This window comes from Acanthopagrus latus, chromosome 10 (assembly GCF_904848185.1).
Source record: "Acanthopagrus latus isolate v.2019 chromosome 10, fAcaLat1.1, whole genome shotgun sequence".
Lineage (NCBI taxonomy): Eukaryota > Metazoa > Chordata > Actinopteri > Spariformes > Sparidae > Acanthopagrus > Acanthopagrus latus.
Window position 1 is genome coordinate 12,354,084 of NC_051048.1, and position 14,451 is coordinate 12,368,534.

The 14,451-nt window shown below is 40.9% G+C and overlaps 1 protein-coding gene across 2 annotated transcripts in view; it reads left to right on the forward strand.

The window, feature by feature from the left end:
• Nucleotides 1–323: 323 nt before the first annotated feature.
• The window catches only part of lrch4 (leucine-rich repeats and calponin homology (CH) domain containing 4), a 54,506-nt gene continuing 40,378 nt past the window's right edge, over nt 324–14,451 (forward strand). The window contains exon 1 of one of the 2 annotated variants that reach the window (XM_037112253.1): nt 324–729. In XM_037112253.1, coding sequence (XP_036968148.1) covers nt 558–729 — 172 coding nt within the window. In that variant the 5' untranslated portion in view covers nt 324–557. The remainder of the gene's footprint in view (nt 730–14,451) is intronic. The other variant, XM_037112254.1, reaches the window with a different exon arrangement.

Genomic DNA, 14,451 nt, shown 5'->3' on the forward strand with positions numbered 1-14,451 from the left:
ATTGATAACTTTCTCCATTGTTAGCAAAACACGTTATTCGTTGATCCTAGGACTACTTTTCTGCATTTGCATGTTTTGGTCCGTCAAAGGAAAGGTCTTTCCCCATTATTCACCAAACCCACCATGTGAACATGTTTGTTGTCATTTAGCGTGTCCGTTGTGTAGAAGCCTTTGAAGCAGAAGTAAACTTTATTTATCTGTTCTGTCTGGCAGTGAGTCCCTATGGCGAGACCCCTGTGTTTTAAGTGCTTTTATCTTGAAGGACAGGCACGGGCTTCTGGTAATCTTGTTGCGAAATGTGCGAGCTTGACGCAACTTCCTGAAAGATTGACAGCTTGTGCCGCTCTCCGTATGTAGTGGAAACGATAGCTCCCGTTGTGTGAGGGACGCAATCACTACTCCCGCTGTCAGCTGGCTTTCCGCGGATATATTTCCATACTTTGAGAGAAGTTTTCAAGACGGGCACTCAGGTTCGGAGTTTGGAGGAATTTACCGGGGTATGAAAGTGGAGCGGACGCCTCAAACAAAGTAAAAGAGGAGGCAGACCTGTACGTTTGATGGCTGCTGGGGATGGAGCCCAGCTGCCGGCCACAGTAGCGGCCAGCCGGAGCGTGGAGAAGGCGCTCGAGGAGGCTGCCGCGAGCGGGGCTCTTAACTTGTCCAACCGAAAACTGAAGGAGTTTCCTCGGAGCGCCAAGAACTACGACCTGTCCGACATCACACATGCAGGTCGGTTTGCTTTTCCCTGTTTTTCCTCTTAACTTAACAAAGCAGCACCAGCGAGCTAGCTGTTATCACGAGAACCGCCTATTGTTTTATCGCCACCTGCTTCTTTCTTCTAACGGGGGAAGGCACATCTTCTCCTCTGCCCCGACACGCTTCACAAGACTCCCTCAAATAACTCCGCAGTTTGTGCGCCCGATGACTGTCACAACCCCATCCCTCGTTAGAAATATCAATTCAGACTTGTTTTCAGATCAGCAGGACTTACCTCTTACTTCGGCCCATGTACACGCCAATAAACTGCTTTTGTATTTTTTTTTAAAGCCTCGTAGTCCCCCACCAAACGGCAGCGTGAGCCTAGTGTTAGCACGCAGCTCAAGAATTTTGTGTTTTTGAAAAGAAAGTTCCTGCTAGGTGGACTAACGCAGCTATAAGAAAGCCGAGGCTCATTCTATGGGGCGTTCGCCAGTGTCTTCAAGTAAGGCCAGATCAAGTCGTAGCTTTTTAAACGAAGCTAGACGTGTCTGTTCTCTTAAAGTGGACTTGAAGGAAGAAAACGAAAAAAAAAAAAAACGTCAGATATGCGAGTTCCTCTTCCTCAACACATCCTCTTATAAGCGACTGACAGCCCTCAACATTGTCACTTCCCTTGTGTGATCGTTTTAGAGTTTCATTCACTGGGTTTTGTGTTGTTCTTGTGCTTACTGCTTTGGCTTTAATCTGCTTTGCAGTGGTTTTGGTAGTCCTGAGTTATTTTTTATCTTATTTTTTTCACTTTTTTAATGGAGGGTAACAATATGGCAACCCTATTTACTCACCAGCCTCCTGGACTCTCTCTCAATGTGTGTCACTCGATCTCATTTGAGCTTAGTTGCACCGGACATTGTAGAAGTGCCACTGATGACAGAGAGTAAAATTTAACGTTGAGTAGGTGTGGTTGACGCTGTGGATTAAAGGGAACTACCTTGGCCTCGCCTGGCTGAAAAGAGGATTACCCCATCCAGGTTGCTGAAATCAATCTGGCTACGCAGCAATTTAAAGCAACACCCCCCTTATCCTCTGCTGCCGCTTTCTGTGCTTTGGTAATTATGACCATCTGCTCATAACAACCCAGGTCTAGGCCCTGTGGGATGAGTTGGCCTTGAACACACATAAACACACACACAGGCACCTGCCGCTGGAGCAACCAAACCCTAATGACTATGGCTGTGATGAATGTATCCCATACCTACAGTAATGTCACTTGATTAGGATGTGTTTATCCAAGCGCAGGTTCTTGGTTAAACCAATCACCCAGCTTGGCCAGTTAGTAAAGTATCAGCTGTCAACGTTCAGTTTAAAGGGCCATTCCACCTTATTACAGTATCAATGTACAGTTTTTGCTCACTCTGTTAATTTTGACAAAAATAAACCTGATTATGTAATGTTGATATGATTGGATTTCTCATCTTCAGCTTGGAGACTCAATAGAAAAACTGTCAGACACTAGCAGCAGTGGGAGTTTTAATTATGATACAATATTATGTCAATTCTTTAGAGAACAATACAGTATGTGTCCATCATTCAGTGTGGCATGATACGATTTCAGTTTGATTTATTTCAGGGGTCTGCAATCTTTAGAGAACTATCATCTGCCATTTTAACACAATCAGCCACAGAAGGTGCTTCCCCCACTTTCGTTTTGCACTAGGCCTTAAAAACAATAGATTATTGAAAATAATTGGGACCAGTTTAGTGCTGTATAATTTACTTTAAATTGACTAGATTAACACACACAAAAACATGGACTGAAAACAAAAGTACAGTTCTATTACAGGGGAGACCAACAAAGGTTTGTGCTCATCACAGTCCACAGGCATTTTGAAATTACATAGATTAGCTTAGCAGCTATTGGAGTTTCACTCTACTCTTGCCTTAATGAACAGCATGTGTTATTTATAGTTTTTCTTTACTCACCATCACTAGTTTAAGTCACTGCAACCTCTATGAAAAGACGCACAAAGCCGTAGAAGATGAATTGACTAAAACACAGAACCTTGGACTCAACAAAGATAGTGGAAATGAATGAAATGAAAATACAGGACTTGATGGATAACTGATATTGTACTTTTCATTCTGAATATAGTAAATTATGTTTACTTAAAGAAAGGCTGAGCATGAACAATTGTTTAATTTCCATTTTTTCTCAGATTGTGTATGGGTTACCAGCTGTGAGCTGTCACCAGCTGTTATTTTTCTTTTTATTATTCCAGTAGTCAAGCCCAAGAGGCACTTTTTCATTTTTAGCATTTGAAAGTGTTTTTATTTTATATATGTCTTCATTGGACATTATACAGTACACCATAAATGTAAAACACCTTTTGTTCTAGCAATAGGCAAAATGAAACCAGACCCAATAACCAAGTTACATATCGAATAATGGGCTAACTGTACCGTTGCACCCCTAGCACTCATGATATCACACTGCAGCATCTAGGTAGGGCCACATAATGTAGACTTGAGAGCCAAATATGTTGGCGCCGGCGTGTGGTGGTCTTTATTTTCAAATGTGAGAACTCCAGCATACAGCAGGTGGCCAGTAGGGATAAGTTAGAGCCCTGCATTGTTAAGGTGAAATAGACCTTTGGCACTGTTGACATTTTGTTAACACAGGTAACACTAATGATAAAACCGGCACTTAATGTTCTACTTCAATGGAACAGAGCCTTTCTGCTGTCAGGCAATGTGATAAGTTCCAGATGGATATCTAGAAGTATCGTTAATACATTTCCAAATGGGATGTGTTCATCAATGTTTCAATCTGCATTGACCTCCACATTGAACAAGGCAGCTGCTGACATCACTAGTCATTCCTAGTGGCTCATGGTGACTCATTTGTTATTCATTTGCTCTAATTCTAGGGTCATGCTCTTCTATAGGCACAATTGTAGACATTTAGTCTTGAATACATGTTTGTGTAGACTATATTTGTGGTAATGTCTATTATTTGAGTAATGAGGCTCTCTCAGTTTCACTGAGATACCTGGTAGTTATGCCAACTCCCACAGACATTATATCAGCTGTGAAGTACAGCAAACCTGGCTGAGAGTCCTGCCCCTGCACATTCTTTTTCTGTGTGTGGTGACGGTCCTTGCTGATTCATCAAGCTGTCATGATGGTTGTCAGGTATGGTAGATCTAAACTAATCCAGATGTTAAGTCAAGGCGGATAGGTATTAAAGGGAATTTACCAGGAGAACAGTAGCATTCACTATAGTTTTTGTTAAAATGATAGATGTGTGGTCTGTGGTGCGTTACACCCTCTTACAACTCACTAGCCAGACATAAATCAGTGTTTAATAAAGAGCTTCACATATATTGTGTTGTTAAATGGTTTGCTATTGCATTGGTGGATTCTGTAGTTACAGTTCCCCGAAGCCCAAGGAGAAATCTCCAAATGTGATGTTCTGTTTGACAAACTGTACAGAACCCTTCAGACAGACATTTGAGAAGTGTTAACAAGGCAGGGTATGACTATCTTAGTCACACATGCTCCCAAAAATCTGTCAAGTGCAATTAAACATTTTTTAGAAATTTTAGAAATATTTTTGATTTTGAAAGTTCTTGTTGTGTGAGCTTTAAACGAAGAAAAGAGTTATCTGCATCTTTAATCGTGTTACAGCTATTCACGTGGTATTTTCGAAGTATTTCATTTACAGGATTAGCCGACATTCAGACATTCTTGTCAGTTTATTAGCAGATTTTCCAGAAAATGAATTAAATTAAGATATATATCAACTGATATTGATCATTAAGTACACACAGTATTCCACAGTAAAGGGTTTTATCAATGTATCCCGCCTCTAATGCCTTAGACTCTAATATACTGTTGCTGTTGCCAAACTTGCACATCCTTTAGACAAAGAGCAACATGAGCAGTCCCTTTGAAGTCATTGTTTCTGGCCACCTGACCAGTATTAAAGTCCTGTATTCCAACATTTTACTGCTCTGTTTTGGTCTCCACCAACTCTAATGACAAATATCTGACTCTATAGCTGCTAAATGTTCCACGTTTCCCAGCAGTCACTTGTTTCTGTTGTCTCTCTGGTGTGTGAGGCTGGACAGGTATACAGACATACTCTGAGCTTGTTGATGTCCATGGGAAGGGTTGCTGCTTGGTTAATTCTTTGTGAGACTGACTAGTACTACTGTGGGACTGGACAATAAACTAAATCCATCCAAATATCAATATTATGATTCTGAGAGTAGCAACAATAACCACGAGTCAGTCATCCCAAAGCCCACTCCAGATATACAGAATTTTTAACTGGTCATTCAGTCAACAGTCAGGATTTATATGTTAGTTTCTGCTAAGCATTTTCACAATGAAAGATGCAGCCTATCTGATCCAGAGTGAGTTGTGTGTTTAGAAACTGAGGTCATAGAAAGAGATGATCATAGTGGTTGAACTGGGATAAGACTGGTCTGTGTAGGCCCAGCAGTGTTTATGATAACATCAGCCCCCCTTCTTCCCCACTGGAGCAGCTTCCCTCAGGAAGGTCAAAGGTTCACACACACACACACACACACACACACACACACACACACACACACACACACACACACACACACACACACACACACACACACACACACTCACAAAGAAGGAGACTTGGCTTGCCTCCCCCAGAGTGCTTCCCGGTAGCTCAGAGCGGTTGAGCGGAACAAAGCCCAGCCATTGTATGTTGTGTGCACCTTGTGGACCCACAAGTCTGTGTGTTGCTGCAGAGTGAATATACACAGGCTACCCTCGGGTAAATGCTTCTCTAATTAGGTTTTACCTAGTATGGGTTTAGAAATGATAATTTTTGTTACTGGATTGACAATGTCAAATAAGAGTTTTTCAGTACCCCTCTAGTATGCTGCTTTTTTAAATCTGATCATTTTAAAGCCAACTTTGAATGAATAACAGATTTTATGATATAAACAGTTAGGCTGCAACTAATGATTATTTTCATTATCAGTTAAACTGATGATTATGTTAACGATTGATTCATCATATAGTGGAGAGAAAAGAGAAAAGAAAAATGTTGAAAAAACCCCCAGCTTCAGATGTCTTTTTCAGTCCATCACCTTGATAGTTTTGCAATTACAAGGGTTTATAGGTTCTTTCCTGATATTACACATTAGTCCTATGTAGCAGTGATTTCAGAATAATCCCCAGTTTTTGAATCGTAATTACTTGGATGTTGACGTGAACACAATTTACAAGTTGAAAATTGGTAATAACAATAAATCTGATATGTCATGAGCGACGCATTAGGGGTATTATCAGGGGATCTCATGTGATTTGTGATAATGGCGGATGTGTCTGTAATTTTATTCAAGTCAGCTGTGTTTTGAGTCTGAAAGAGGCTGTTTTCCTGTTTTTCCTTGTTGATGAATGTGCAGATATTCAGTTCATTCTTTTGTCTATAAAATGTCATAAATATGCCCTTTATTTCCCTTTTGTTTCCCATCGCCCACTAGTTACCTTGGAAAAACATCATGCCAGGAACTGGATTTTGTGGGCATCTTTCCTTGAAAAATAACTGAAGCTTCTTATTGACTCTAATAGCAACAATAATTGATTAATTCGTTAAACTAGTCAGCTCTAGATCTGAAGGTATATTAAACTGCAAATTACCCACAATGTAACATTTTACAGTTTTCGTTGCTTTTACCTCCTGTAATGCTGTTTTTCCACCACAATTAGTGGGTCTACTCAGGTTTTTTATATGCTGGTACAGTACATTAAAGTGCTTGTCAGATGATCTAAAATATTTTAACTGATAAAATGATTGCTTAAAGGAGAAAAAAGCAAATGGGCTGATGTTATCAAATGATCAGTGATCGCCATTGCAATTAACTGCTCGCCATATTCTAACAAAAGTTCTTCTTCAGTAGAACTTCTTCAGTATCTGAAACCCACCTTCTGATGGCAGAACTCGGGATGGCTCTGTGTGGCCATTTGGAATATGTAGAAACACAACCTTCAGTTGCGTCGGATGAAGTGTTATACAACGTAGTTTCTTTCAGGCATGCTGAGGCCATCAAGGACTGGTCTATATGAGGCCCATTCATTTTTTCTGTAAAAATGCTCCATTGCCTTTCATTAAAACAGTGATCCACAGAGAATTGTGATAGAAATATACAGAAAAGAAAGCAGAACAGAGCCAGTGGGCTCTTTGGGAGATTGGGTTAAAAAGCAATAAAAGAAGCATTCTTTTATTTGTTTTCAGTAACATTTTGCTGGTGCACTGCATCTTGTTTTTGCTGCTAGCAATGTGGTCAGGCATAGCACATCCACTCTATCTCCTCCCCATGTTTTTAATTTAGACCCAATGTAGAAAATAACAACTACAAATAACAGATTCTCAATATTAAGTCATAATAGGATTGGGACGTCCTTCTCAGTAATAAAGTATTTATTGAGTTCTTACTTTATTAAAAACGGAATGCTGAGACCAACAAAGGCTCATGTAAGTGCAATTTTAATTTGTTCTGAAGCAGAAGCAACGGAAATGTTGTTGCATGGGCACAAAGTTAATAAATTGACCTCAAGTCTCATATGACCTCTGAGGATATGAGAGACAAGAGCCTGTTGTAGAGGGTAGGAGGGGAGCAGGACACTTAGCACATACTCCATACCACAACTGAGAAGGGCAGCAGCTGACTTAGAGAAATAATGAATGAGGGAAGGACGCATGTGCGTGTCCATGTGTCTATACCTGTGCGTCTGTATCTGTGTGTTGTGGAAGTTAGAGGGATGTTTCCATGGCATGTTCCTGTGAAGTGGGTTATAGACCTGATCCTGCCTTCATCAGATATCTAACCCCTCCTCCATTTCCACATTAACACAGATTAAAGCTAAATTACTTTCCATCACTTTGACACAACCAGGGGTTTATGTGCGTGTTTTTGTTGTTTAGATTGAGCAGTTTTATAACCATGACAGTAGTCGTCATTATCCTAACAGTTAAACCCACTGTCTGTTTATTTCCTCCCGTTGCTTTTCATAGCAACATATATTCATATACCTAGAGAAAGTCAAGCCGTTGCTTTAACTGAGTCTGTGCAGTATAGACTTAAAGGTGGCTCTGAATTTCTTGTAGTTTTCTCCTCTGTGTGATCACAACAGCTGTGGGTAGCTTGGATGGCAAACGAGGGCTGGCTCCAGTTTTGTATGTCGGTGCTGAGACTAGAGTTTATTCTTGTGCAAAGAAACTAGAACACAATGGCAAATACAGCTTGGACAGCTTTGACAGCTCTTAGAATGGCTGCACAGATTATGTTAACCATCCTAGAACCTCATTACTGGAGCATCTGCATGAGATGATGGCAGATAACTATTAGCTAGCGAATGCTATTTCCTCTTCCCTACCATTTTGTGACTTAATAAGGTTGTGGTAAACTCAGGGTGGGAAGCTCTAACGTAATGCTGTTGTCATTTGAATGTAGGATATTTGACAAATGATCATTTCACCACATCCTTATTGATCAGCAACTGAACTACAGTGAAAATCTGTAAGGGCCATCATTAGCATCCAACCACTTCATAGCTAACATTCAGTCATAGTGACTGCAAAACTAATCATATTCCCATTATACTCATCTGTACTTTGTGTCAAGCTGCAATGAGCACTAACTTAATGTTAAAAAGTTATAGCTGCTAAAAAGTTGATCATGAACATTGTCATTGTGAGCATGTTAGCATCCTTACATGTCTCACAGAGCTTCTAGTTTAGTTGTATACTCTTATGTTGTGTGTAGATTACATACAAAGTCAGTGATTAAACACCAGTTCACATGTCTGGACATTGAACATGATCAACAATGGAGGAGAGGATAATTATCACTAATCATGGACATAACCCAGAGCTGTATCATAACACATCTACTCATACTGGGACAGGAATAATAAGGAGCTGCCGTTTAGGGAAGTTAGTCAGAAAGACTACCTGGGAATTTTGGGAAATATGTCTCAGCACAGCATTGCCCTAATTGATCCAAACTCCATTCACGGAAAAAGCATTTCAAAAGTTGTTTGCTTGTCGTCTAGCTGACGGACCCGATGAAGCATGAATTCAGGCTTTGTACAAGGCGACTTTATGATATTGTTATTTCAGCGTTCTTCTGATCCAGTTATTGCAGTCAGATCACAGAGAAATCTCCTTGTTTTGGGTTCATACTGTTGTTGTTAAACAGATGAATTCAGTCTACCTCTACTTGCCGGTGAGTAACTTTTTATTGCTTTTAACATATTAATTAAGAAACCTCCACTCACCAGAGACGGATGGACAGGTGCTTTGCAGCTGAGAACTGGGCACCGGTCAGCCTCAGGTAGCTGGTAGCCTCAGGTAGCTGCGTGTGGATGCTGAAGACATCCAGACACATCTCCAGACACTGATATTCACCAAGGTGTGTTCCCTGTGTTGCAGGTTATCTTTTTTGCTTTTACAGTGACCCAAGTATTTTCCTCACGTTTCATCTAAATGTACCGTTAGTCTTGGTTTCTGTCTTCCTGTCCTGAAATGTGTCAGTAATATGTAATGTTTTGAAACCAAGTAAGTGAGACTTCCTGTGCAACAGTATGTTGAGGGAAATTAATGTAGGCATTACTTTATGTTATCCAAGTTCCACATGATCTTTCATTGCTTTTTAAGTTTGATTATTTCATTTTAGCTGAGACTATGCAGTTTAGACTGGATTTTGTGGTTACCTCTGCTGTGAGTGAATTCAACCATAGTCCATTTCTGTAAAAATTAGACATTGCTTGAGCAAGCCTACTTGTTATGTGTCTGGGAGTGGGCAGAGACAAAACAAATCTGATCTGATTGGCTCTGGTGTTCTGAATTTGGTGTGATGACATACTGTTATAAAGAGGGATCCAGTAAAGTGCAGTACACCACCTCCTCAAACAAATGGCCTGGTTTTAAGCATTGTTGAAAAGCTATGTGGCTAAGCTACTACAAACTCCAAAACTAACCTTTTTGTCGGTTTATATTCAGGTTAGGCAGGCCCTGATTTCATCTGTGTGTGTGTGCATGCACTTGTGCAGTTTAAGCCCAACACATGTCTATAGCCCTCTCTGTCAGTTGTTTACATCTGTTCTGTGTCATTTAATGAGACTGTGTAGCGTGCATGCATGTTGGTGCGGTGTGTGAGCGTGTGTGTTCACCCCCCTCGTGTTTTATTTCCTCTGTGCTGCGGATGTGGGCTGCCTTTTCACTCAGTCTTCACTTCTGCTTTGTCTGTCTTCTACTCTGAATCCACACCGCTTTGCTTCTGATTGCTCCACACCTTCTGTCAGCCAGCATGATTCCATCCGTCAGGGCACTTCTTAAAGGACGTCTTTTGGAAATGTCACAAAAAAAGCTATTCATGGGGAAACTGGAAGGACTCTTTCATGAACTGATAGATACTGGACAAGTTGTTGATGTTGGCTAATGAATGGCATGACTTATTTTAGTACAGAGCAGCATGCACATCTTCAGGCATTATTGCATTAACAGTGACCAGAAGTCAGTTACTCGTGCTTTACAGTAATTTACAGACAGTATTCTTAGTTTCATGTTGCAACATTTCTCCCTCTCCCTGTCCTCTGTCTGAAACCTTCTGCTGTGTTTTCTCTCTCAGAGCACAGCAGCTGGTGGGGAGGGGGAATCCCTCTTCAGTCCCATGGGAGGTAACCAAAGTATAGGCAGAGACAGACAGGGAAGCATTAGGACAACATGACCAGTATGCCAACAAACACATACTAAAGCCTTACTTAGATGCATAGCCTGGTCTGCAGTCTGATATGTGTATATGTATGTAGGAGGGAGCATGGGCCACAACTCCTCCATGGTTGCCATAGCCATTGTTCATTAGGCACTGAGTGATGAGGTGGATCCCATGTTGTCAGGCAACTGGATGTCAGCAGCAGTTAGCCACGTTAAAGTGTGAAGACTCTCTAGTGTACAAGAGATAGCCAAACAGGAAAAGCAGTGATCTGTCTTTTGTTACCCGTTTGAAGGACTGGTGGGAACTTGCACAAGTTGCATCATGTCTGACACTGAGAGTGAGACTGCATTTTTCGTAAGTTAACTTCTAAATCGGGAAGTCATTTTTTCTAGCCTTGGTTGGTTAGTTGTTGTTCTATATTGAACTGTGTTCAGTTTAAATTTACATTTACAACATACCCTTTAAGTTAGTTGATTTATTTATATATTTTTTTAGTCATTATCTACTCAAATTCTGTAGTCTACAAAACATTTTTGGAGCTTCACAGTGAAACAGCATTGAGGCATTCTTCGAAACAACTGAAGTAGGTGGGACTGGGGGGGGGGGGGGCAGGCAAAAAATCATGAAATAGCTCCATACAGCTTGTCTATTTTGAAGTTAGCCAACTCGGTCGGCGGAGGTCTCTGGTGCCTACACTCTAGGCCCCACTATGCGGAAAACCAGATAATTTCATAACCAGGAAGGCAAACTTTTTTGGCTGCATGCCACACTGAGCAGCTTTCATAGAAATGAATGGGGATCTGCCTCTCTGGCGCTGTATCTAGATTATCCTTATTCCCCACACATCAGCTGTTCACTGTAGTTTTTATGCAAAGAGATGTATCAGGCACAATACTAAATAATACACAATACTTGTTAGTAGAATTCTTGTGGGGATATATGTGTGATCATTGTTATTTTGTCTCATTTCAGTCATAAAACTATAGAATGTAGTTAGCCTTTTCCTTTAAGTATTTTTTAGGCAAGCATTTGAAAGGAAAAAAGTAAATCATTTGCTCTACAATCCTCCTGTGTCTCCCTTTGATCGCTCTACAATAACATTTCATCTATCTCATCAGTCTCAATGATAATGCAACTGGCACCTGTAAAGCTTGCACAGGGAACACAACCTAATAATACACTCTTGGTTTAAACTGCCAGGATAGTAGAGTTGCAGGGGGACTGCTCACACCACACTGAAAGTCCCTGGCTGGATTTGAAAAAGTGACATAATGGTTGCATGCAAAGGTCTCTACTTTCTTTATTTGCTCTATCTGTTGTGTTGTAGCCTCTGTCTCCTCCAGGCTCAGCAGGCAGCCATTAGTTAATGGGCTTCATTCCCATTCCTCCTAGCCCTATGTTTGTCCCTCAACATAATGTAACACTATAAGAGTGTGTGTGTAAATAATCTAATGGTGTGGAGTGGACTACTTGGTGAATAATGAAAGCCAAGGTCCTGTCTGTCTTATGTAACCCAGCAGATCCATTAACTCCCACAGTGTGTGGTGTCCAGATGGCTGATTCACTGAGGGAGTCTGAACAACATAGAGAGGGTATGGGGCCTTGGAGGGGTTGAGATGGCAAACTTATGCATATACTAAGTCTTGGATTACTGTTATATGCTTGTAGAGAGGAGCAAGTTTTCACAAGGATGACAAATGAAGGAAGTCCAAAGACCACATCTAATGAACTGAAAGACATGTATCACAGATTTATCCCATTTCAAGCGTTTACTCATACCCCTGGCTTTCTTGTACACATTGCCTCTCAGACCAGTGTTTACAAGGTTGAAAATCTCCACCTATGAAATGGGACAAATCTTCAAGACCCACATGCGTGATCAAGTTCCTTATAATATCACATAAACAGACGTGGTTAGACATTTCCAGCATGCTGTCTTCACCTGTGGTGATTTCTTTAACTATGGCAATCTTGGTTTCATCACAATAGCATTCACCATTTAGCAGATGGAGATCGAAAAGCATGGATGCTCGCCATTTATTGACAACCAAACACCATCAATAAAGTCATCAAATAAAACACTGCTTCATTACCTGGCAGCTAGCTATTCTTTAGAGGCTTACATTAGCAACCCATGCTCCTACCCTGTCAGTCTGCACTGCTATTAGAAGAGCAGTACCAAGTGCAGCAACTGCACTGCTGGTCTTAAAGTCGCGGTCTGTTTTGATGGTAAATTAAATTATTTTAGGCAATTAGATCCCCAGTGTCCTTAAAGAGAAAGTTGGGTTAATACAGTTGTCCTGCTTGCACAGCCTGCCAACATGTACCAGGATGCATTGCAACCACCTGATGCTCCAGCCCACAATACCTCTTAAACCTGCCCAGCTCGTGAAGGTGGGTGTTTCAAAAGGCATCTGAAGTGAGAAAATGGAAAAAGTTGGCTACGTCAACAGAGAATGTCATGAGATCATCGTAGTTTTCATTGTACTAATACAACACAATTTATTTAGTATCCTTTAACTCTTAGTCTTTATTTATTCATAACATTGTTAACAATAAAAACTGTCAAGACACGTTTTAAAACTTTCAATGAATACAACAGAAACAATAATATGGAAGATGGCCGAGTGGGCCGATGAACAGTAAATGAAACGAGGAGCAATGTGCACAAATGTCGGATCACTCCTTGACTGCGCTGTGTATTATCTTGTGGAATTAATAATGATTTGATATAATGATCAGAAGAACAGGACTCAATATGTAACTTGCTAAGGTTGTTACAGCTGCAAGGATGAGAAGTATTATATGCCACGTTTACTGCCTGTGGTCTGTCAGCTGAGAAGCAGACCCTCACAGATATCATATTTAAAATCTGAATAAAACAACTGAAATTCATTAAAACAAGTCACTTGGTGTTTTCAAAGTTACTCTATCAACCTGTGGCGGATTATTCTATTAGCGCTCAGAGGCTGTCAGCTGTCTATAATTCATTGGTTACAGATTCCATTGGGTCGGTTACTGTCCTCTACTCCTCTGGAGCAGGTTATGTGGTCGGAGAGATGACCTGCTGCAGGTTGGACTCACTGTCACCTGTTGGAGCTGCAGTACTGTGCGTGCTTGGAGATGCTACTGTGTTACGTTCTTGATGTGCCATCTTCAACCACTACACTTGTTCAGCTTTGGTCTCCTCATAATGATGACTAAGGAACCGACAGTCAACATGTCCTTTTGGTTTCCTTAGTGCTTTGAATTAAGTGGCTTTGTGTTCATATGTGTGTTTTCCACAGGCCTTTACCCGAACAGCTGTTGCGTATGTTTTGAGACGGTAAACTGTACACCTACATGTTTTCTTAATATATTTAGAACATTATGTTCGGCCACAAAATACTCATTCAGTGGTATACTTCCTCTCAGTCTTCCTAGGCTGGTTGTGGGTGGCAAAATTCACTGCAGCAGAAATAATCAGTTTCTGTTGGCGTCTGAGATACAGTCGCTATCTTCTGTCTCTGTTGACTATGTCCTCTCACACTATTTCAGCTGCAGCTCAACCTCTCTCTACCGGAATTCTTCACGTGTTTAGTTTTACTCAAATGAGTATCCTGCTTGAGTATAATTGTCAGTTGAAAGTTACCCCTTCTATGACCTCTTCTGCCCTCATGTTAAAAATTATGCTTTTGCTGTTGAACACATGGCTAATTTGCATATAAGTGAGACATGAAAGAAGTTTTGCAATTTAGTGCCAGCTGACACGCGCCCCCCCCATTTATGTATTATTTTCATCTATCACGCCTGCCGGACACCCAGAGGTGGAGACTAAAAATCCAAACTAAAATGGCCTGTAGTTTCTTTGTCGACAGATTTTACGACAGTCCCCATTGACATAGATAACACTGACGGGGGCTCACTAGTGTATCTCCGTGATGTGTGTGGGAACTACACTAGTATTGTTGGAACTGTGATTACCACGTGACAGCAGTCTGGCTAA